The sequence below is a fragment of the Engystomops pustulosus genome, chromosome 9 (assembly GCF_040894005.1).
Source record: "Engystomops pustulosus chromosome 9, aEngPut4.maternal, whole genome shotgun sequence".
Classification (NCBI taxonomy): domain Eukaryota; kingdom Metazoa; phylum Chordata; class Amphibia; order Anura; family Leptodactylidae; genus Engystomops; species Engystomops pustulosus.
The window spans coordinates 81,772,117-81,798,210 of record NC_092419.1 but is presented as its reverse complement, the minus strand read 5'-3'; the positions used below and the strand labels follow the sequence as shown (position 1 = coordinate 81,798,210).

The window sequence follows — 26,094 nt, the reverse complement described above, 5'->3', positions numbered from 1 at the left end:
GAGTTTTTTGACATGTGTATTCATCTTTTAGTTTTTGTGAGTTTTTAAAAGTTATATTTATGCCATTTGATCACCTATCTTCATAACCCAATTCCCCAGCATGGTCACAGTGTAGAAAGATTTTATGTGTTTATATATCCAGGTACTTCTCAATCTCAATCTCAGGTTATATTTGCACCTTGTGGTTGCCACATTCAGACGGGACCAGGCTCGGAGTAACTGCGGTTCTTACCACCTACCACCTTCATGGTTTAGCGGAACAGTACTATACAATTGTGTATTTACTATAACAGAATTTTACTTTACTTTTATCAGTGCTGATGTCTTAGGGCTTTTCCTTTGCAGGATGAATTGTAGTTGAACGGGAACCTGTCAGTAGAAAGTGACCAAAGCAGATTACTGCCTTCCAGATCATGTTTATGTCATGGCCCAGTGTGATGGCATCATTCAGGAAATCAAGATGTTAATTGGTTGTATAAAACCACAGAAAGTTCAGCACTGAAGTTAAAGGGCATCTACCAACAGGGAAATGAGCCTGAGGGGCTCCAGGCTCCAATAGCGTTAATGGAGCCTGGAGCCCCTCAGGCTCATTTGCATACATTCTTTCATCCTGGTGGTAGATGTCCTTTAAAGGCAACCTACCATTTGATTTGATCCATTATGAACCAAAAATACCTTGAGAATGTTGTAGCTACACTGATGCAGAAGCATATCTTGTTTAATCCCTGAACTGAGTGGTTTTGCTGAAAAAACTATTCTAAAATTCAGGATAATGAGTCTGTGTCGCTCCTTTGCTTGGCTCAGTGGTTTTCCTCTTACACTGCTTAGGAGAATGATGTGATCACTGACAGGCAGAAGTAAACAATCACTGCACCATCCTCCAGCTGCTGAGTCTTCCAGGTCAGGTTAATTAGTCATGTCTGGAAAGTTCAGGTAGCTCCGTGTAATGTGTTTATGTAATGCAAGAAGCATGCAATTCAACTTTCCCAAGGTCCTGAATGTCACAATTATTTTTTCAGCAAAACCACTCAACTCAGGGAATGCATTTTCAAGGTATGTTTGGTTCATAATGCATGAAATCAAATGGTAGGTTGCCACCAGGATGAAAGAATGTATGCAAATGAGCCTGAGGGGCTCCAGGCTCCATTAACACTATTGGAGCCTGGGGCCCCTCAGGCTCATTTCCATGTTGGTAGATGCCCTTTAACTTCAGTGCTGAAGCTCTCCCCTCCTCAGAATGTCCCTTATATTGAGATTAACATCATTCACCATCACTCGATCAAGAGAGTCAGTTACTTATATCTTTTGATGCAGGACCATAATTACAGTGGAGCGGATGTTCGGAGACGGGGAGAACTTAATTAATTGAAGGGGGCGCTGAACTCTCCGCCCCCTTCAATTTAAACATCCAATTTACATCTCACTTCAAAGTTGATTTTATGGATGATGCCACCATGCTGGGTCATGATCTGGAAGGTCTGCTTGACAATATACTGGTAACATTCTAATGACAGGTTCCCTTTAAGTGACTTTATTTTTGGGCAAAATAAAAATGAACTTTTATCAACTTTTTGGGGAATGAAAAAAACAGCAATTCCAACCTTGTATTTTTTTGTATTTGAAATGATACATTTAACACATGCTGCTGCACCCTAGGCCAGGCGCCTCTCCCTGTGCCAATGCCGCTTGCTTTGCAATGGACTAAAAAGTATGTAAAACCATAGCTCCCAACCGTCCCGATTTTGACGGGACTTTCCCGTTTTTCGTACCCCTGCCCCGCGTCACGGGCAGCTATGATATTGTTACGGATTTCCCCCCCAGGTCCCGCTGTGTCCCGCCGCTGTGTCCGCATAGTAAATACTTTGAAAGTCTGAACTCACAGTACAGAATGGCTTCTACAGACATCGGGCAGGGAATCCTTTTCAGAGAAGTGTCGGGCTTAGCGCAGAGCAGGGACCACGTCATCAACTTCAGATCTGTCCATATATGGTCACTGCATCTCCTAGGGTTCCCTAGAGCAGACATCGGGCAGGGAATCCTTTTCAGAGAAGTGTCGGCTTAGTGGAGAGAGCAGGGACCACGTCATCAGGTCAGATCAGCATCTGTCCATATATGGTCTCCTAGGGATTCCCCAGACACAAGCTCTTTATATAATTAAATTACATAAAGTTTTGCCCAGGCTGAGATTCGAACCTGTGACCCTCTGCACCATAGACAGGAGCTTAACTAACTGAGCTATAAGCCCAGTGATACAGAGCTGAGGATTTCTGGTAAGTAAGACATGTTATCTGCCATTTACACTGACACAGACTAATGCACTGATATATAGAGAGGAATCTTCTCAGAGATTATTATTGTAATTATTGAGACTATTATTATTATTATTATACATTTTATTATTTTTATTATTATGGAGATGATTATTAATAATAGTAAAAATAATAATAATCATCTCAATAATAATAATATTTGATTAATTAATCAAATCAGCCAAAATACAAAATGAAAGACAGGTGGCTAAAGATAGCAAAACAAATCCCAAGAAATTTTTTAGGTATATCAATGCAAAAAAAAATGGGTCAGAACAGGTTGGACCCCTTTATTCTGAAAATGGGGCATCGGTGACTGGAGACCAAGAGAAGGCGGAGTTACTTAATAGGTTTTTTAGCTCCGTTTATACAATAGAAGAGAGAACTTCTGACGTGGGTGGTGCCAGTGCGGGTCATGCACCCTGTAATATACTAGACTGGGTAAATGTAGACATTATCCACTCTAAGCTCAATAAAATCAATGTGTACAAAGCTCCTGGACCAGATGGGTTACACCCCAGAGTTCTTAAAGAACTCAGTTCTGTTATTGCTGTACCACTGTCTAAAATCTTCAGGGACTCCATAATGTCTGGTGTGGTGCCAAGTGACTGGCGCAAGGCAAATGTGGTGCCAATATATAAAAAGGGCTCTAGAACTTCGCCTGGCAATTACAGGCCTGTAAGCTTAACTTCCATTGTGGGGAAAGTATTGGAAGGGTTAGTAAAAGACTATATACTGGAGTATGTGACATCAAATAGAATAATAAGTGATAGCCAGCATGGGTTTACTAAGAATAGAAGTTGTCAAACTAACCTTATCTGCTTCTATGAAGAGGTGAGCAGGTGCCTGGATGGAGGAGCAGCTGTGGATATTGTGTTCTTGGACTTTGCAAAGGCATTTGACACTGTCCCTCATAGACGTCTGATGGGTAAAATTAGGGCTATTGGTTTGGCAGAAATCATTTGCAATTGGATTGAAAACTGGCTGAAGGATCGTATCCAGAGAGTTGTGGTCAATGATTCCTACTCGGAATGGTCACCAGTTATGAGTGGTGTACCCCAGGGTTCTGTGCTTGGCCCACTACTATTTAATATATTTATTAATGATATAGAGGTAGGAATTAATAGCACTGTGTCTATTTTTGCAGATGACACCAAACTGTGTAGTGTAATACAGTCTATGGAGGATGTTCATAGGCTGCAGGGTGACTTGGACAAACTGAATGTTTGGTCATCCACTTGGCAAATGAGGTTTAATGTGGATAAATGTAAGGTTATGCACCTGGGGGCCAATAATCCAAAGGCAAAATATGTCCTTGGGGGAGTAAATCTGGGAGAGTCCCTTGTTGAGAAGGACCTGGGGGTACTAGTAGATCATAAATTGAATAACAGCATGCAATGTCAATCAGCTGCCTCTAAAGCTAGTAGGATCTTGTCATGTATCAAAAGTGGTATGGACTCTCGTGATAGGGATGTAATATTACCACTATACAAGGCATTGGTTCGGCCACACCTGGAATATGCTGTCCAGTTCTGGGCACCGGTCCATAAAAAGGATGCCCTGGAGCTGGAGAGGGTTCAACGTAGAGCCACAAAAATGATAAGGGGTATGGAGGGTCTTGGTTATGAGGAAAGATTAAAACAACTAGATTTATTTAGTCTGGAAAAGAGACGACTACGAGGAGACATGATTAATTTATATAAATATATGAATGGTCCATACAAAAAATATGGTGGTAAGTTGTTTCAGATTAGATCAAATCAAAAGACGAGGGGGCACTGTCTCCGTTTGGAGAAATCAAGGTTTAATCACCGGAGGCGACAGGGCTTTTTTACTATGAGAACGGTCAATCTGTGGAATAGCCTGCCTCAGGCGCTGGTCACAGCAGGGACAGCAGAGAGCTTTAAGAAGGGTCTAGATGCCTTTTTACACCTAAATACCATTGATGGTTATGTTATATAGAATTGTTTCCCCTAAATCCCTTCCTCATCCAATCCCTTCCCTTCCTTGGTTGAACTTGATGGACAAGTGTCTTTTTTCAACCGTATAAACTATGAAACTATGAAATAATAATCTCCATAATAATAATAATAGTCTCAATAATTACAATAATCTGAGAAGATCCCTCCCTATATACCAAGGCAGTATATAGTTCTTAGTTACCAAAATTCTCTACCTTGTTAATCACTGAGGTTATAGCTCAGTGGGTTAAGGCGCTGTGTTATTATTGTACATGGACACTGCAGGTTCTGGGTTCAAATCCCAATGAGGATAATTTTTTTTTTTTTTTTTTAAATGATGATTTTTATTATTTTAATATGGCTAAAATTTGGGGCGTGGCCAGGGAGTGATTGGGGGTGTGGCTTAGGGGGATCGCACGCTACGCGTGCCGCCATTTTGTCCCTCTTTCCTTTTCCCAAATGTTGGGAGGTATGGTAAAACACATGATTAATGTGATGCATAATCTGATGTCTTTACCTGGAATCTCTGTCTCTGTGAGTGAAACAGCCTTCAGTAAAAAGATGGGAATCCAGCAGAGGGCATCCGTGAACACAATGAAGAAGAACCTCTTGGCTATGGTCACCTCTCGGGAGAGGACGCTCCGCTCCGCAGTTTGGGCACCTGTCTTGTGAATGGAGTAAAACATGCTGCTGTAGGAGAACACAATGGTGACAAAGGCCAACAAATTCAGCCCTGGAAAGAGAGAACAGGAGTATTGGCAAATATAAGAAGAGTGTTAGACTCAAACCATAAACTATATACATATGTGTATATAACTATACACAGCTGGTATATTTGGACTCTTTCTGTTGCTTTTAATCAGAGTCAAAAGGCATCATATGGGTTACATATTAAAGTACAATAATTGCTTTAGTCATTATATCAGGACTACTACATGTCATGGTATCTCACTGCTTCCCTTGTGCTACAGGAGACATTTTGCTTGTTTTATCAGTAGAGGGCGCTCACTGCATGACATTTCTTCTCATATTATAATACAAATATTTTATGTTCATCATAAGAAATAAAATTCAAGGGAGTGTCCAGTTTCGATTAATAATCAATATTGTCTGTGTAATGAAAAGTTATACAATTTTCCAATATACTTTCTGTATCAATTCCTCACAGTTTTCTAGATCTCTGCTTGCTGTCATTCTATAGGAAGTTTCATAGTTTACTTCGTGGGGATAAAACCTGGTCGCTAGTCATGTGATGTCATATCACACAGCTTTGATTACTCTCTGTGATGCTACGAGCTGTGCACCTGTGTGACATCACATGACCAGGGACCAGTTTTGAGAAAGCAGCGAGGAATTGATACAGAAAGTTGTGTAACTTTTCATTATCCAAACAAAAACATTGATTTTCAGAAACGGGACAATGGCTTTAAAGGGAACCTGTCATCATGAATTGGCCCAATAAACCCCTACCATTATGTTGTCCAGTAGCTGAACAGCTTCTACATTGTGTTTTTTTTCATAACGCAGTGTGATGGCATCATCCAAAATTATCAGCTTTGATGTCAGATGTAAATTGGTTGGATAAAGTCAGGGAGGTGGAGAGACGAAGGCTTCTTTCACACTTGTTTTTCACGCACATGCATTGCACTCTGACCCATTGTAATCGATGGGCTTTTTCAGACTTGCATTCTTTTTCTCGCACACACGTTTTTCTTATGCACCTTCCACACTTGCGTTGCAGATCACGTCAGAGTCTGATCAGGGAGCGATCATTTTTCATAGTTCAATCAGTTTTCAGTTTGTTCAGTGTCTCAGTATTTCACGCACATTTTCAATGCAATTTCAATGTGTTTTTCACGTGCTTTTTTGATGCATCTCCATAGACTTGTATGGTGCGTTTTTCACGCGCTTGACTTGCAAAAAGTAGAGCATGCTGAGATTTAAACGCTGGTTAAAAAAATGCAAAGGCCCATTGATTACAATGGGTCAGAGTGCAATGCAAGTTCTGCGCGTCAAAAGCATGCGCAGAACACCCGTGTGAAAAAACGCAAGTGTGAAAGGGGCCTTAACACACGTTTAAATCTCTGCATGCTCTACTTTTGCAAGTCACGCGTTTGAAAAACGCACCATACAAGTTTATGGAGATGCATCCAAAACGCATTGCACTTGCATTGGACTTGCATGTGTCTCAGAGTGCAATGTGTTTCGGATGCATCTCCATTTTTCACGCATCAATTGCCATAGAAAAGATAGAGCTCAGTCCTGAGACACTGAACAAACTCTGACTGAAAACTGATTGAACTCTGATGAAAATGTCAGTTTTCACTGACCAAACCCTGATCGCTCCCTGATCAGACTCTGACGTGATCTGCAACGCAAGTGTGAAAGGAGCCTTAGACTGAAGTCAAGCTTTCCCTGCCTCTGAACACCTCCACCTACGTGATTGAGATCATGCGCTTTATCTGGTCAATGATGTCCTCAGCTCAGCTGCTTAACAGCATACTGGTAGTGGCTTGTTAGGCCAACTCTTACTCCTTACTCTTAGGCCTTACTCTTATTCCTACAGAGGGATATAAAATAGAAGTAACAATACTATAACACAGCTCAGTAACTCAAAGATCATGGTTTCCATTTTGTATTTGTATTTTCTGCCATAAATTTGATATCCATGTCAACAAATAACATGTAACTTTGTTTAGTAGATTTTGCAGGAGACCATGGTAAATGTCACACATGCAGTCGCAGATTGGATAGGGTGTGACTTCTGTCATGGATTTCTCACCAGATTATGCCAGTAATGTATCATACACTATGGGGCACATTTACCAAGGGCTTTGCGCTAGTTTTCTGTCGGACTTTGTATTCTTTTAGGTGTAAAATGCTTGCACGGGTATTTATGAAGTGTCTGCCCCACCATTGTGTCAAACGCAACCGTTTTGTGGTGCAGCTGCAATAGGCATCATGCGACACAAATTACGGGGCGTTCCTGTGCTCAGTTGGACCGTGCGCCGGATTTAACATGCAAAGTCTATCGCACGACCCTATGTTAAAGGTGTACCACAAAAAAAGTTGGTGAACTCTATGAGACTAGTGCAGGGAAGTGACATTCATGATTTTTGGCGCACGTTCTTAATAAATGTGTCGCACCGAGTGTTATACACTGGAAGAGAACTTTTAGTGCAGTTTCCTACATTCTAAGTAAATGTGCGTCTCTATATATTGTATCTATGCAGGATATAAAAATTTTACTTAAAAATAACAAAACTGCCTTCATACAAAATTGTAAAAAAACTGTGAATGTAATTTAAAAAATTAAATGAGAATATAAATTTCAACTCAAATGTGTATGCCATCGGAAGTGTTATGGAAACCACATGAAAGGTGCGAGGAGGTTATACGTACCAAATGTGTATATTCACTGCATGTGTGCCCCACCATAAAAACATTTGGACCTCTTCTATGTTTTGGACTCACTCCAGGTTTTGCTTTACAAATATTGATGCAAAATACTTACCTGAAGTACCTGAAGTGGACTCACCCATATCACTAGCCTTACAAATAAAAAGGTGGTAGCAAATAATCTCATCCATGCAAAATCGGATAAGGGGTCTGGTTTTAAAGACAAACTCCTTATAATATCTGAACATAGAACAATACTCTTAGATGGTTGAGTCATCTTACCTGGGGGACATAGGTTTGTAGCAATCCATCTGCAGGAGTATAAATCCAACAGATCTGTCTGGTATTCAGTAAACTACCTCTTACCTAGAAATATACTGGCAGAGTATCCGCGGGCTCCAGATTTTTCTGTACTATCTGACTGGAGTGGGAAGCACACCCCATTTCTTCCATAGAAATTCCCAAATGTGTCATAGCTGAAGAAAGGAATGACGGTGATGAGGAAGCCAAGGCCCCAAATAGCGGCAAGTGCTCCAATGGTCTGTGCTCGTCCTGCTCGGAAGTGACTGAAGGGAAAGACAATGCACAAGTACTTCTCCAGTGTCATGTACGTAAGCATTAGAACAGAGACTTCAGAGGACAACATGGCCAAGGAGCCCACCAGTTTACACTCCCGGCTCTCCATCCAGATCTGGGCATGTTTGTTGTATTCCCCTTGAAACTTTATGTCGTATGCACCAAGACAGAAGAGGTAAAAGCCCATTAGGCAGTCTGCGCCTGTAGAAAGGAAGGCGGCATCAGAATTTATAATTGTATGTTTAAATACAAATGATTCTGTAATATTCCCAGGTAAATAAATACATAGCTTTAAAGACTGAGGACAGTACAGCATTAGGCACATTTTAAAAATTTCATGAAAATAAATTCTATTCCAAACAACACGCAAAAAGCATCCATGATCCAGCATATCTGTGGCCTCCATGGACAGTACACATACATGAAAAGCGTAATTGTGACTACGGCCTCTTAGACATGGATGTTGTGGGGATGCAAACTCGCGGCCAAATAAACGTCTCCATAAATGCCTATGGTGCCCGGGCTGCGGTAATGTGAGAACGCACATGTGTCACCGTATCATACAGTGCACGGGAAAACGGGCAGGCTCTATCTTTTTCCATGTTTACAGCTGGACGCCATGACTCGCTATGGATAGGGGAAGGTTGAGCAGCGCTCACCCCTCCGCCTCTCCAAAGTGCAGTTGAGTGCATACGGTGAGGCAAGCATACGTCCATGGGAAAGAGGCCTAAGGCTAAACAAAAAAAAGGCCCTATATCTCAGATTTTTTTGTAGCCTATCAATTTCCCTCAAATGCAAATTCTCTAAACACTGCTGCGGGACCCTTCATTCCTTCAGGCCTGTAGTGGTATCTGCACATTTAGGAGAAGGAGTATAGGATTTACCCCAACATTATTCCACAAGCATCAGAAACTAACTGTACATTTTTCTACATTAAGTGTAGTGGGATTGCCTTTAGCTATTACATTACGCTGTGGATTTGCGCTACGGATATTCTGTGCAGCTATTATTATTCTATGTGTACAGTTATCCTAAAAGCGTTTATTGGGTGGTGGTAAAGTAGTAGAAGAATTGATCAATTGTTCCCCCAAATAGTGCTAATAAAAATGAACAGCCCTGAGGTTGGGTCTAGTTACATCTACATTAAACCTACACTGTAACAATAATGCCATGAAAATATGGCAAAATCATTTTTTTTAAGGGGGTTTCAACTGCATCATCTGAATACAATCTCAATAAAACATATGCAGCAGATGTGGCATATATGGGGTGACATGGAGTTTCTATTGCTTTACCATACGTAATATGGGCGGTCCAACAACTTAAGAACACCCGACATTTAAGTCCAAGTGACAAATGAACCTCTCTGTGAACAATGGAGAAGCTCTCTGGATTCTGAATTTTAGCCCCAGGTCGCATTAGTCAACATACATATTTTATGTATAGAGGTAATTCATGTAATAAGGGTCTTTACGTAATTGCTGTAACTTTATTCGCTTTATGATACGTCTATATGTTCAGGGGAACTCACAGCAGAGAGACTTGATGGACATGGCATGTTGGCAGTTTTCAGTGACTATGAATGACCTCATACAGATGACAAACAGGTTTCCAAAGCAGGTGACACAGGCCATCACCCAGACAAAAACCCGGAGCAAGATATTGGCCAACATGTCCTCAAAGGAAGAGATGCCATCACTGTTGGGCTTGCAGCTGCGCACATGAGGAGCGTGACTACAGTACTGGAATTTTTTGAAGTATCTGAAGAAAGAAAGAGCCAAGGTTAAAGCAAATATTAAATACTCATCATTTATTATTATTTATTATAAGGAGAATGAGAGGATGAGATTAAGAACATAGGGTAAGCCTATTACACCAAGCAAAGAAACTCGCTCTATGAACTCAGCGGGGGTTATTTATCATTAGACCAGCTCCTAGGGACAGTTCTATGTCTATTTTTTTATTCATTAACGTGGCTTTGGCCCTTTAATAAATGTTCTTATGGTCTATTTTTCGGGAAATTCCCCAAAAAGTCTCAAAATGCATAAAAAGTCTGAGCACACAAACCAGCAGTAGTTCTATATGACACTGATTGTTTTAGGCATAACCTTCTGTTCTGATTAACTTCTTAAAGGAATTTTCCATTATCACATTTATCCCCATGTCTCAGGATAGATTGTAGCACAAAAACTTATTATACCCTCCGTTGACTTCTATGGATTTCTGGATTGACTGACAGTATAAACCAAAGTGGTAAGTCTTTGATAGGACTTGAAGTCCTCTCTTTTTGTGTGTGGTCCTGGATGTTCCATGGGTAAGGGTTAAATGTTATTAATGGGAAAACCTTTAACATCAAAACTCACAATTCCCTGCTAAACATAAAGCTGAATACCAACATTCAAGCTCCTTGCTGCCACCCAACACACATCAGAATCTCGGTCTACTCATGTATATCTTTTCCCATAGACCTGCCTTCTAGGTTTTACTTCTACTTACATATGAGACAGGTTAACCAGACTGGAAAACATGCGGTTGTGGATATTTGGAATTTCTATATCCTCCATGATTCTATGAGCAAAAAGAAATTGACATGACATAAATACATAGTTCTCCTATCTTTATGGTATAACCAACAAATCTTTCATTGTTGGCTGATCAGTATTCAGAATGATCAACTCATCATTGGATTCGCTGAGCACTGTCATCCTATGGGAGCCGGGACAGGAGTAACACAATTAATAAAGTATATCTGACCTGTTCGGGCTCCATCGTTGCATTGTCACTCACTGTGCTCTGAAAGCTACAGCGATGCTGCATCTCATACTCTTGGGGCTTTCTAAGATTCTTGTAAAAACTCCAAAGGAAATCTACCATCCAAATCAAGCACTATAAACCTACTGATAGATCCAGGCTCTGTGACTGTTACAATCTTCTGATATTTGTTATCAATGGCCTCCTTTCTTCTAAATTCAACTTGACCCTGGTTTATCGTTCTTGATTTTGATGGCAGATTTCCTTTAAGTTCTTGCCCGTTCCCAGGTGTCCACTATATATCAAAGGTACCTGGACAATTTTGATACTCTTAAGGATAAATAGCAAACCACTGGTGGTCCAGCACTTGGCCCTTGGACTGATCAGTTGCCAGAGGCTACCTCAAGTGCTGAACTATGCAGTGAAAGTAGCCATTCAGAGCCATGATACTCAATTAGGATCAGATTATTCTGATTATTCTAGCACTGCTGTTCTACTGTATAAGTTTGGGTGCCAGAGGCAACCATTAACTGCTGATCCATACTGGGCCCAGATTCCAGCTTCCGCCAATCTGATTCCGTTCCATTTAACATCTTGGAAAACTTATTTGCATTCTTCCCAGAATTCCCTAGTGAAGCATCTATTGCTTCAAGTCTCCAAACACTTTAAGGTGGCCTTAATTGTCAATCTCTCCTTAAGGAGAACACTTACTGTCGGACCCTAGTCAATAGCCTCTCACATAGCCAAATCACTTCCCTACGCTGTACTGAGGAGACCCAACCAGGGGAAACATCTATGGCTTTAAGTCTCCACATACCTTTAAGGTGGTCTTAATTGGCAATCTCTCCTTAAGGAGAACACCTACTGTTTGACCCTATTACATGTTAACATACAGATGTTATATTATTTGGGGAACAAACACATAAAATCTGATAAATTATTTCTCATATTGATTGACCTTGGTTAGACCACTGGTAATCTAACATGATAACGTGTTTTTGTTTCATTTACAAACTAGTCCATCTTATGCTTATAAAGATGATAAATGTGGAGTAGTAAAAATATCCACTAGAGTTTGGACAAACATCTTATATGAAATGTTATGTCCAACCATTGCTGTCATCTTCTCTACAAGAGATGCCTAATGTTGCCTTCATCTTCTCTTCTCCCTTCAAAGAAAGGCTACAATAGAGCCACAAGTGCTCTTGTCTATCACTCCTCTATGTTTGAAGAAAACACTACAGTCTATTTTTATAGCTTTAGCTTTTATGTGTCCATTTTTAAACCTGTGTTACCATGACCCAAGTTACAGTGGATATACATAAGAAACCAAAAGGGAGAGTTGAATTTGTCACTGTCAAGTATCGGTGTCATTCCATGCTCAATATTCATAGAGGTTTCACTATTAATGTTGTCACAATGTTGTCAATGACTTTTACAAGTAGTATAAAATTACTATGGAGACAAGAATATGCTGTGAACATGATACATCTGGACTTCTTTATGTGGATTGCTCTATATCAGCGTGAGGTACTTACAGAGACTGCAGGTTGCTCAAGAGATCAAACTGACTGTGGGGAATATGCTTCAGAGGGTTGAAGGAAAGATTCCTGTAAAATAGAAATCTAATTAAAGAAATAAGCATCTCTGAATATTCAGTAGGTACAGAAAGTATTTAGAATTGTTCATTGCAGCCAATTGGTAAGATCAAAAAAGTGATATTTTTTTCGCTCATCAATATACACTCTGAAAAAAAACGAAATGTAGATTTTTTTGTTAATTTATTAAACAAGAAAAGCTAAAAATGGTCATACGTATGCAGACCCTTTGCTGTGACACTCATATTTTACTCTGATGCTGTCCTTCTATCATCCTTGAGATGGTTCTACTTCATTGGAGTCTAGTTGTGTTTAATTAAACTGATTGGACTTAATATGGAAAGGCACAAACCTGTCCATATAAGACCTCATAGCTCACAGTGCTAAGCTTATTGGGAGGTTCCTTAGACCTCATGATTCTCATGTGCTCTGAGACAGAAATGGCCAAGGTTACGAAAGAATTCCTAAGAGCACTTTGACCTTCATAATCTTCAAATAGAAGATATTTAGGATGACCACTCAGAATAGGCAATTGTGGGAGAAGAGGCTTGGTGAGAGAGGTAAAAAAGAACCCCAGTATCGCAGTGGCTGAGCTTCAGAGATAGGGAGATGGAAAAAAGTTACACAAATCACCTATCACTGCAGCACTCTACCAGTCAGGGCTTTATGGAAGAGTGTGCTAATGGAAGCCTCTCCTCAGTGCAAGACATATGAAAGCCCACATACATTTTTCAAAAAAACACATAAAGGACTCCCAGACTACAAGAAATAAGATTTTTTTGTCTGATGAGACGTCGATTGAGCTTTTTGGTGTTAATTCTAAGCGGTATGTGGCTTCAGAATGACTCACTATTCTTGACTGGTCCAGCCAGAGCCCTGACCTAAACCCAATGGAGCATCTCTGGAGAGACTTGAAAATGGCTTCCACCAATGTTCACCATCCAACCTAAGGAAACTGGAGAGGATCTGCAAGGAAGAGGCCGAGGATCCCCAAATCCAGCTGTGAAAAACTTGTTGCATCTTTCCCAAGAAGACTCAGCCGTGTATGTTACTAGCTCAAAAGCTGCTTCTACTCAATACTGAGCAAAGGTGCTAAATAATTTTTGTGATATTTCAGTTTTTCCTGTTTAAAAAACCCACTGAGATTCGAATTAATGAACCCAAGTTAAAGGATTTCTCTGGTTCCCCCGACCCCACAGTCTAAACAATACAGCCAACAGAAGACTGTAACCAAAGTATAGTGGTGAGGTCTGGGTATTGCAGCTCAGCAACCATTCAGGTTAATAGATGCTGAGGTGCATTTCTATCCAGCACTTCTGCTATTTATTCAAATATAGAATATTTATATATAAGGTGAATAAGATGACATGTTTCTATCTATTACATTTTGGGTTACTAATCCTTGCTGCTGTTGATTTTACAAAGTTAATGACTGTATTTCCTCATTGGTCTGCACCCTTGTCTATTCTCTTTTCTCAAACTTACATATGGGTACATATGGTGGATAACTGTGACCCATAGGATACTGCTTGTCCTATATTTTTAAAAGTAGGGGTCTACCCTGAAACTCCCTCAGTCAGGACTGTAACTTTTTTAACATTTGCTCCAATGTATGTTTTGATATAATTTTACATAGATTTCAATCAATAAATAGTACATTTGTGAAATTTTCCGTGAGTTGAGTATTGATGTCAACACTTCTGGCAATTTAGTTGTCAGCTCCTATTTATATTTTCCAGTACCCTAATTTTTGGCTAAAGGCAGCTCCTTGAGGCATGAACTATTCACTGAACTGTGTGCTTGTAAAGAATCCAGATCACCTTCTTTGGGGCATACGGCATAAAGCTTAAGTGGAAACCAGATGAGCTTGGTTTGTTCTACTTAAAGGTCCAGATCACTGGTGGTAGGGTGTCCTAAATAGGCTGCTCATTATGTTTAGGGGATGGGGGTCAGTGTTTTACATGTAATTCATTCACCTCTCATCTTCCCTTTACTTTAATAAATTCACAAATTCAGCCCTCCCCCCCCCCCCCACTGCAAGCCTCCCCCTGCCATCTTTGCATTTGACCCTTTGGCTTTTGGCTCCATCCAATTTATGGGTTCAGACTAGAGTAATAACTGATCAACTTGGATTTTGAATGTTGTATACTAAGGATGACATCAGTACTGTAAAAACTGTATGTGAACCCCACTAGTGACACCTGTCATTCGCAGCAGCATTTAAATAATTCTTACCATGGATGGATGTCACCAGGATGATCGTCGCTCCCGACAACGTAAATATGCTAGTGCCAGTGCATGGGGTTTAGTAATTCAAATGCTGCTGGTGACTTTGTTAGTGGCATTTAAAGGGAACCTACCACCACAAATCTACCTATAAAGGTAGATCGGGTGGTAGGTGGATCAATGGGATGTGAGGATAGCCCTTTTAAGGGCTAATCCTCACGTCCCCGCACTTTTTTAGTAACTTTTATCAGACTTTTATGCAAATTTCCTTATGCGGCTACTGGGGCGCAGAGTAGCCGCATCTGAGGTTACACGAGGCGGCTACTCCACGCCTCGGTAGCCTCTTTTCTCCTCCTACTCACCATCTTCGGCACGCATCTGCTCGTAGCTGTGCGCCCTCGTCCGAGGATCCTGCAGTCTGCGCATGCGCAGAACAGCAGGCCCGCGCCTGTGCAGCTCGGCTTCGGAGCAGTGACCGCGCAGACGCGTGCCTGCTGTTCTGCGCATGCACAGACTGCAGGATCCTCGGACGAGGGCACGCAGCTACGAGCAGCTGCGCGCCGAAGATGGTGAGTAGGAGGAGAAAAGAGGCTACCGGGGTGTGGAGTAGCAGCCTCGTGTAACCTCAGATGCGGCTACTCCACGCCCCAGTAGCCGCATAATATAATTTACATAAAAGTTTGATAACAGTTACTAAAAAAGTGCGGGGACGTGAGATTAGCCCTTAAAAGGGCTATCCACACGTCCCATTGATCCACCTACCACCCGATCTACCTTTATAGGTAGATTTGTGGTGGTAGGTTCCCTTTAAAGAGTTACTGCCCGAGTTAACAGCATGTAATTTTGAGCCAAACTTGCACCCACTGCAGAACTCCTTATGAAGTTTGGGGTTGGGTCCAGGGGACTTGAACATTCAATGTTCGACACAAACCCAAATTATTCAGCTTCAGCAACATCATACCTGTATTTCTCTTCTCTTCTTGTGCTTCTCATTCTCTCCTCTGCAGACCTTGCTATATACTAGATGTATGTGCTATATACTACTATATACTAGATATAAGCATGTACTGTCATCTATTGTACTATAAGTGACTTTGTCTCGAAGTAATACTCACAGTTGTTGAAGGTCTTCCAAGTTAGAGAACAATGATGGAGGCAGCTCGACTATCTGATTAACAGAGAGATCTCTGTAAATGGATACAACAATTAAATTATGTTTATGTAGTGAAATTTGCCTGCAATTCTATAGATCTTCAAATTTATTTCCTCAGAATCCTCCTTCATTGTGATCTTACTGCACCACAAGTATAAAACATCTGCAATAGCTTTCCATTGAAGAGGCCAATTCTAGGACATCAATCATGTAAACTAAGTCTTTAATAGAATATTTAAAAAATTCTACATGATACGGTTATTTATAAAATACTGAAAGTCAAATAGAAAATTAGCATAAAAACAAAACTGATAAACCCTGAAGTAGAATAGTCCATGGATATTTTCAATGTCCTTGATTATACTGTAGATCTGTACAGGTCAGTGTAGTATTACATTTTACCAATAGAACACTGTATATATAAGTATGTATATTATATGTGAATTTCATTTAATCAGACATTGTGGTTCAACAGAGAGATTAAAATAATAAAATAATGAAACTACCAAAACTGATGGTACCATAGAGACACTGAGGGGGGTTTCTCACTCCTCACTCACACACTGCTTATAGCCTACACCCGTTCAGGTACAGGCTAGGGCACTATTCTACACCTGGTCAGACCTGGCGTAGATGTGTCCCAGCCTCCTTGATAGATCCGACGGGTGCTGTGGGGTGGGGGCACCAGTGTATGATAAATGTGCCCCACTGTGTTGTGTCTGGACCGTGTTCACACAGCACAGTGACTACTTTTCCACCTGTAAACTGACCACACCAAACACAGCTAAGGAGAGTGTTACCATGTATTCTACAATATATACATATTTTTTGAATTATTATTATTATTATTTATAAATGAGTGAGGTCCATTTTGATCTAGAGTGGTTGTTAGTACCATATTCTATAAACTTAGGGGGCATTCATAAAAAAAACTGATCATACAGATGTCCGTAATTGCACAACTTTTGATGCAATTTCAGACGTGCATCAATTTTGTTGGGAACCAATTTAGACATGCAACTTTTTGGGCACAAAAAAATGTGTATGTGTGATATAGATGAATCCTGTTCTTGAAAGGTTCCATTTATCAATTTACATGTATTAAGATTATAAAGTGGGCCAATGAATCCCAGGTAAAACATAGACAGGTTCATTATTAACTCTCCTGCCTATTCACAGGAGTTATAGGAGCAGACCTATATGTTTTAATATTTTAAAATATTTAAAATATTTTAACTTTATGTTATATACGGATTGCATTCCCTTATGTTATATCATGCCAAGCATAAATCCTACTAAAATTATTATGTAGGTACCAGTAGCAGGGGAGCTGGGGTTTTACACACATGGGTTAGCATACTATACATACGGTACAAAAGAATAAACTTGTAGTGACTAGTTGTATAAAGCTGTTCTTTTACAGTGTAAGGCTACATTCAGACGACCGTATGGGTGACATATATATACGTCCCCCATAGGCCAACAATGGGAGTGCGGCGCCCCTTGTACGGAGCGGTGTGGCCTATGGGGGGCGTATATAGGTCCGCAAACTTGTGGACATATATATGTGCCCCAACAGTTGTGTGAATGTAACCTGAAGAAACTATACTTACAGATCCACCAGTTTCTTCATTTGGGTAAATGCCCCTTGTTCAATTCTGCTTATCTTGTTCCTGCGCAGGATCCTGTATTGATAGAAATGAAAAGTACTGAAATCTGATATTTGAGTTAGAAGTTTTGTTCATGCACTGCAGACATGGCAGGTCAATTGTCTTTTACTTTTTTTTTTTGTGTGTGTGAGGGGGGGGGGGGGGCGGAGGTTGGACCTTTAGCTTGTTTCAGGGTCGTAGCAGGGTAGTTCAGCTTTTCGACTTAAGAAAAGTGCTTGATCAACAAGGTAAAGCCATTCTCTTTGACCGAGAACATAGCATTGAAGGGACAACACAGAAAAGTGAAGGAGGAAGGGGGCACCCACCTCGACAGCCAGATCAACCTAATCAACCATAGATTTTGCAGCCACATTTTCTCCACAAACATATCATTTTGCGTGTCCATGTGTATAAAATCCACACTTGGCTGTGGCTACAAAATTTTTTACTGTTCTTTAAAGAATGCCCTTAACCTTTTTGTATCCTTTTCTATAGCTCAGAGCCACACACCTGACTGTAAATAATAATAATATTAATAATCTTTTTTTATTTAGCGCCATAAAATTAAGTAGCGCTTTACAAATCATAGGGGACATATACAACTATATTACATTACAAAGAACAAACAGTCATATGGAACAATAGGAGTCAGGGCCCTGCTCACAAGAGCTTACAGACTATGAGGATGAGGGGGTGACACAAGAGGTAAAATAACTTGTAGAATGGTCCAACCATTCTTTATAAGGGATCAGTATAAACTAATTTAATAAATAATTTAATAAATATAAATTCTGCTGCTTGAACCAGCCATCACCCGCCATCTTATATACAGGGTCCAAGGTGAAAAAGACTGCAGAGAAGCCTGGTGCTTGGTATATATCTGCTGTTTGCCGAATAACAGACGGGAGATAGGACATAGGATGGATTAGTAAAGGGAGAGTTGACATTTCATGCAGTTAGCGAGTGTGATAGGCTTGCCTAAAGAGATGGGTTTTAAGAGCACGTTTGAAGCTTTGAAGGGTGGGTATTAGTCTGAGAGTCCGGGGGAGGACATTCCAGAGAATTGGTGCAGCTCGGGAGAAGTCCTGGAGACATGCATGAGAGGTTCGAATTAAGGTAGAGATTAATCTAATATCACTGGCAGATTGAAGAGCACGAGAAGGGCGATAGACTGAGATGAGAGAAGAGAGATAGGGAGGTGCAGCATTATTCAGAGCTTTGTGGATGAGGGTTATTATTTTGAAGTGAATGCAAAAGGAGATGGAGAAGGAGATGCAATGATTGGCACAAACTGGAGGCATCCATGTAGCGTTTGGTCTGAAAGACAAGGCTGGCTGCTGCATTAAGAATAGATTGTAGAGGAGAGAGTTTAGCGAGTGGAAGACCGATTAGTAGGGCTGTTAAGAACTGACTGGCATGTTGAGTGCTAAAACTAATGGGACTGCTTTGAGGTAGAAATGTTGAAATAGACATAGGTCCATCACATCTACCCTATAATCCTACCATGTGGATCCACAGGAAGGCTACCGACTACTGAGCCCCGATTGCGGGTGTTCGCATTAGGGTCGGGGCTAGGCCGAACCCATCAGACGTGAATTTCTACTTCAGTCTTCAGATCATCTACAAAGATTTTTACTGTTCTTTAAAGAGAACCGTTGACCACCTTCCCCTTTTTGTGTCCTTTTATATAGCTCAGGACCACCCACCTGACTGTAAAGAAACTAAATTATTACTATTGTTATATTATTAACAAATTTTATGGACCAAATGTTTTCCTTATTCTATACTTAAATGTAAAATCATAGACTCATAAAAGAAGGTGTATTATCTTTTTATAATAACTGTATATTGACAATGTGAAAAAGTAAGTGCCCCTTAAACCTGATAGATATAACATTCAAAGATGTCACAAACATTGATCTCTCTGCCTGATATTATCCCACCCATAAGAGATGCAATGTCTCCAAGGTATTTTATTTCTTAATATCAAAGCTTGTTCAGTATAATTGATGTGGAACATCTCACACTTGTGCTCTTCATTTCCTTAGTATTTTTCTAATATCATATTGGTAACTCAAGAACAGAAGGATCTGTTATCTAACATTGATCCTTTGGCTTATACTGTATTTTTTCCCATTGGATGAGCTATTATTAGAGCGCTGCATGGTTTCTCATTTAATGTGTTATTTTAACCATTTTATTGTGATATTTTTCTTTGCAGAAACTAATAATATGTGGGTGGATTTATTCATAATGATGCACAGATATGATTAGACAACTACATAGTTATAAGCCAGGATGAGAGACATCTGCCCATAGTATCTCATTTATTTTCCTATCCAGCAGAGATGATCCTTAGAAAAACATAAAAGGGTAAATAAGTGCTGCTTATTTCAAGAGTAGTTGAATTTTTCATAAGATGGATATATCGATGTAATAGTTTAGCTGATACAAACTGTTTGAAAGAATGTACACATGATTATTACCAAGTTGTATCCAAGAAAATGAGTTTAGCATCCTCAAAAGTACAGTCTATATAGTCATTAAGTCAACTGGAAATACATAGGAGATTGCACCCAATGTATGTGAATCACTTATGCATATTTAGTAGTGTTGAGCGGACCCAAACTGCAATTGCCCTCAACCTCCACCACCAATGAATACGACATGTAGTACCAATTTCTGGGTGGGAAAGTTGGACACGTGGCACGTGGCCTTGGAGGATTTGTCCTGCTCTGCGGCAAGCGTGCTGTCAGAGGATGTTTTCAGCACAACCTGGGGATGTCATCACCGAAAAGAGAATCCACAACTTGTCTGTGCCAGCACTTAGTGAGTGGTTAGTGAGTCCAATTAAGTCAAATTCCTCAATAACTGGATTCAAAATTGAAATTTTTAAATTCTTTATTCTCTGGATACAAATTTTTGAATGTTAAATTTCACATTTGCTTGTGTGGACATTTATAAGTCCTGCATTCGCTAGCTTCAATTGTAATTGTTAAGTTTCGCATCGGCTGGATTCAAAATTCAAATTCTCATATACTGCAAGTGGATTTTAAGCACAGTGAGAGGAAGGGTTTATGCTTTTCCCATTGCTTCTTTTAATACTATGTGAATAGTTGGGTCTGAACACCCACAGCACCTTTAGCTGGAGGAAGAGGAAGATTTGTGGTTTTCCCATAGTTTTTTTTAATGCTAAGAGAATAACTGGGTCTGAGCACCTAGAGCACCTTTAACCTCAATGACTTTGGCAACGGCATTTTTTAAAATGTATTTATTTTTCCTATGTCGTTGTTTATTTTTTATGTTATTTATGTTATTTTAATAGTATAAAGGAGATCAAGATGCCTGATTGGGCATCTCACATTATGTAATGCTCCATTGTGACAGTCTGGCCCTTAAAGATAATATATCAGGAGGCCCACAAACCATTACCAACTTCTCACCCAATCCATAGAAAGGTTCAAAAGGTATGAAACGTATAATCTGGAATATTTAGTGTTACATTAAAAAAACATCTTTGCAAAACAATAAGATTTTACAGGAGTAGAGAAGAGTTAGGTTCATGATGTTCCCTCCCGGCATTAATGATGACGAATCAGCCAGATATATCATAGTAACTCAACTGCTGGGTGACAGCTGATGAATGAAGCATGTTTTGGGACCTCTCATCCTGTCTCTATACTATACATGTGTGTCAACAAAAATGGGTAAACTGTTCTATATTAGAACAGGAACACTACTCATATCTTCTTAAAGATGGAAGATGGCCGAGTGGCAACTATGGCTCCTTGTGTAAAGGTTGGTGACTTTACCTCATGTTTTGTGTAATGTGTCTAAGTGTGTGTGTAGGGGGGAGGTTGTTAGGAAATTTACCAATATACATCTATTAAATGGTCTGCAACATTTCCTCGATATGTACAGTAAAGTCTCTGGTCTACAAATGTCTTTGACTTAGGCAGCTGCTATTCCTGTCCATAAAATGGCCACGGATCATGTGATTTCTAAATGTCCATCACAATTTCCCTTACAGGACCTTAAGTTTGAATTTATGAATAATATCATACAGTCTTGGAAGGTAGATTAGGATCACATAGGATCACTTAGGATCACATGACCCTCCATTTTATGGGCAGGAATGTGAGCTGATGAACAGGAGGCTTTAGTTTACATTTCAAGAAAGCGGAGTAGAATTATTAATAGATGTATATTGGTAAATTACCTAATATCCTGCCCCCCACACTTGCACACACATTACACAAAACAAGATGTAAAGTGGCCTTTAACTACTTATTTTACTCTGTCAATTCTTCATGTTTTTCTTGCACATGCCCCACCCCCACCTAAACACCTCATTTCTTTTGGCTTAGGTTTTTGGAAAAAAGGAGGTATGTGTAGGAGCATGAATGATATCACACTAGCTGTACCAAGTGTACATTAATACGAGACACTGCAAATGTTTGTTTCACAGAACAGTTTTGGCTACATATTGTTTGGGATTGTTATGAAGACTTAAAACACAATCTCACAGGGGATCAGGGGATGGTAACAGCTGAAAGTTAATTTAGTATAAAAGTTACAAAGAGAAGAGAATTAATAGTAATAGTGAAGTAAAGAAGGGGAATTACAGGCCAAGTCTAACAATTCACAAAGCAACTTGTAGGGGTTTCCACTATTACACCTTTAACATATAATCAATTCTACAAGGATAATGTGGCTTGAACATGAAACCTGTGTGTGTTATCATACTTTGCGGTCTAGTTAAGAACTATATATCATGCTCTGTGGTCTAGTGAAAGGGGTAGTTTCTTAAATATACCCAGGATAACAAAATAACACATTCTCTAATTCACTGTTATTAACAAAAATACAGCATTTCACAGGTATAAGTCCAACCTGTCTCTATTAGTCCTGGTGTACACAATTTCAGTTGTCCTATACCCAACCCTGTAACTTCTGACTGCCAGCAGCTGCGTGAGAAGAACTACAAGCTACAGACAGATAAGTTCTTTATCTGGGAAGGCACAGCAGGAAGCCACAGCAGATCTAGTGTGTTGTGGAATAGCAGAGATGTAGGAGGCTGACTTTCATTTTGTGCAATAGGCATTATAATGGATCTCATCATCTCTGATCTGTCTCATCTCTCTTCCTATGTGTCAGATACTAATGAATGTTCAGTAGGTAAATGTATATAACCCTGTACCCTGATAATCTAACCACATTGTCAGCTCACAGAACTAGATGGATCGTAATGGGGCACATTTACTTACCCGGTCCAGTCGCGATCCCGCGGTGCGTTGTCCGACGAGGATTCAGGTCTCCCGGGATTCACTAAGGTTGTGCGCCCAATATCCAGGTGTTGCTGCTGCGACGAGGTCCGCCAGAGTTCACCTTCTTCTTTCCGGTGCATGTAAGTGCCGATCTTGCGGCACAATTTTTTAAAAAAATTCCACGGTTTGTTAGAATCCATCGAATTGTCCGACGGCCATGCCCAAATTTCTGTCGCGGCGCCAATGCACCACAATCTGATTGCGTGCGCCAAAACCTGGGGCAATTCAGCACAAAACGTCGCAAATCGGAAATATTCGGGGAAACCGGACAGAATCGCGGTCGCAGGACCCTTAGTAAATGTGCCCCAATGTGTCCGCTTAGAGAGTCCCCGCCCACACTCTGGAATTTTGCACTGATCATTGCTGAGTGAAAGTAGCTCAAACAACAATAAAACAATAAAAAAGTAAAATTGTAAAGTAAGGGGTTAAAAATGATCTTTATTGTGTAAACATTACTAGGGGATTGAATTATAGCAAGAATATAACTACTATAATACTGCCCCCTAGGTACAAGAATATAACCGTTATAATACTGCTCCCTATGCACAAGAATATAACTACCATAATACTGCCCCCTCCTCCTGCCCCCAGTTCTAGTCCCCCCTGCTGCCTCCAGTTCTAGTCTCCCCTGTTGCACCCAGTTCTAGCCCCCCTTGCTGCCCCCAGTTCTAGTTCTCCCCCTCCTGCCTCCAGTTCTAGTCCCCCCCTGCTTTCCCCAGTTCTAGTCCCCCCTGCTGCCCCCAGTTCTAGTTCTCCCCCTGCTGTCCTCAGTTCTAGTCCCCCCCTGCTGCCCCCAGTTCTAGTCCCCCCTTCTGCCCCTAGTTCTAGTCACCTTCTCCTCCCCCAGTTCTAGTCCCCCCTGCTTCCCCCAGTTCTAGTCTCCCTGCTGCCCCCAGTTCTAGTCCCCCCCTGCTGCCCCCAGTTCTAGTCCCCCCTGCTGCCCCCAGTTCTAGTCACCCCCTGCTTCTTCCAATTCTAGTTCTCCCCCCTTGCTGCCCCCAGTTCTAGTCTCCCCCTCCTGCCCTCAGTTCTAGTGCCCCTGCTGCCTTCAGTTCTAGCCCCCCCCTGCTGCCCCAGTTCTAGTCCCCCCTGCTGCCCCCAGTTCTAGTCCCCCCCTGCTTCCCCAAGTTCCAGTCCCCCCTGCTGCTCCAAGTTCTAGTCCCCCCTGCTCCCCCAGTTCTAGTCCCCCCTGCTTCCCACAGTTCTATTCCTTCCTGCTGCCCCCAGTTCTAGTCCCCCCTGCTTCCCTCAGTTCTAGTCCCCCCTTCTTCCCCCAGTTCTAGCCCGCCTGCTGCCCCTAGTTCTAGTTCCCCCCACCTGCCCCAAATTCTAGTCCCCCCACTGATGCCCTCAGTTCTAGTTTCTCCTGACTGTGAGCAGCTCTGTTCCGCAGGAGGCTTTATAGAGGACAAGCCGGAGCATAATTACAGGTTCTCCAGCTCTTCCTCTTTACAGCAGCTGGACAGGTCCTCAAGGAGTGTGTGCTTTCTGCACACTTGTTTTATTCCGTTTTTGCGGCGATTTGTGGCCCTGCAGCTGCAATGGAAACTGCAGACAGCAAGGCGGAGGCCTGTTCTAGATCACCATCCATAAGTTACCGTCACCTCTATCATTTCTTTTGCTGATGGTAAAACTGATGTAAAGTGAGAATAAAAGAACTGATGTAACTGTTATGTGTGAACAGAAACATGTGTTATTATAAGTTATGTAGAAGGTCTGTTTGCACCTGTTTCTTTTGTAATAGATTCTTATAAGGAAACTCATTCCTGGTTATTATCTATATGGGATGTCACTGGTTGCTAGGAAAATATATATCCTCCCTATCCATCTATGATATGAGTGATGATCTTGCAAGCTCAGTCGTTGACTGCATGTGAAAAACTTTTCAGCCTTTTCATGTTGCGCAACATTCTCCGGTGAAGTAGTCATCATTGACTATCTCTTGCATGAGGTAACTTGGTTTCCATCAAATTTTTAATTTTAAGTTTCTAATTATATCTCTGTCAGGAAAAAAAATGTGGAAAAAAACACTGAGTATAAACATAGCTTGTGTTGAAATTCATGTACAGTAGTGTAGCGACTATGCTGACAGCTTTACGAGGATGGAAAGCAGTTATTCGCGGGAGAAGGAGCTGGCTGTGGGAAACGGCAAATACCGCATGTTGCTGAATTACAGCCTGTTTATTGAGATTTGAGGGCTACTTTGGAGGGAAGAGACTGATAGATAGTTTGTTGATGACTAAGTGGGTAAGCTCTCATTTTCTTTGAAGTATACATAACAGGTCACAGGGATGGGACAAGAGCACACAGTGCCCAAGGTAGAACTTCCAGAATAAGCTCTTAGTAGAGCTCATGAGGAGTTCCTTCAAGTCTAGTAAATATTTGTTAGATAGGGCTCCAATAATTTGTCTGAATTAGGCTAAACTAAGGGTGGAAATGTCTACAAAGATGTATCAGTTCTAGAGATGAGCGAGCTTGATGCTCGTTCGAGTATTAGCGTACTCGAAACGGCTCATTGCTCGCACGAGTATCTAGCCGGCTTGAGATCGAGCATTTACTTAACGAAACACAGTGAAGAACAGTGAAGAATTCAATGAAAACAGTGAACACAGTGAACACAGGATCATTTAAGTGAAGAACACAGTGAAGAACACAGTGCAGATGTATGGAAACACGCATGCCGAACAGTGTTCTTCACAATAGTATGTGAAGAACAATATGTGTGAAGAACACATTGCAGATGTATGGAAACATCTGCAATGTGTTCTTCACACATATTGTTCTTCACATACTATTGTGAAGAACACTGTTCGGCACGCAGGTCTTCGAATAAGTTAGCAGATGTTCGGAACATCTGCAATGTGTTCTTCACTGTGTTCTTTCAGTGAAAACATCTGCAAACATCTGCAATGTGTTCTTCAGTGTTATTTCAATGTGTTCTTTCAGTGAAAAATGCTCGAGTCTCCCATTGACTTCAATGGGGTTCATTATTTGATACAAGCACTCGAGCATCGGGAAAAGTTCGACCCGAGTAACGAGCACTCAAGCATTTTAGTGCTCGCTCATCTCTAATCAGTTCTTGTCTTTGTCATTCATTCTACACAATCAGTCTTAATGCATGGCCAATATCTATCCTACCATAAAT

General features: G+C 40.8%; 1 protein-coding gene across 3 annotated transcripts in view; it reads right to left on the bottom strand.

The window, feature by feature from the left end:
• The window catches only part of LOC140078066 (relaxin receptor 1-like), a 273,289-nt gene that overhangs the window by 6,105 nt on the left and 241,090 nt on the right, over positions 1–26,094 (bottom strand). For all 3 annotated transcript variants that reach the window (XM_072125872.1, XM_072125870.1, XM_072125871.1), the window contains 7 exons: positions 17,587–17,658; positions 15,936–16,007; positions 12,535–12,606; positions 10,742–10,813; positions 9,777–10,006; positions 8,036–8,446; positions 4,788–5,003 (listed from right to left, as the gene is read on the bottom strand). In XM_072125872.1, coding sequence (XP_071981973.1) covers positions 4,788–5,003; positions 8,036–8,446; positions 9,777–10,006; positions 10,742–10,813; positions 12,535–12,606; positions 15,936–16,007; positions 17,587–17,658 — 1,145 coding nt within the window. The remainder of the gene's footprint in view (positions 1–4,787; positions 5,004–8,035; positions 8,447–9,776; positions 10,007–10,741; positions 10,814–12,534; positions 12,607–15,935; positions 16,008–17,586; positions 17,659–26,094) is intronic.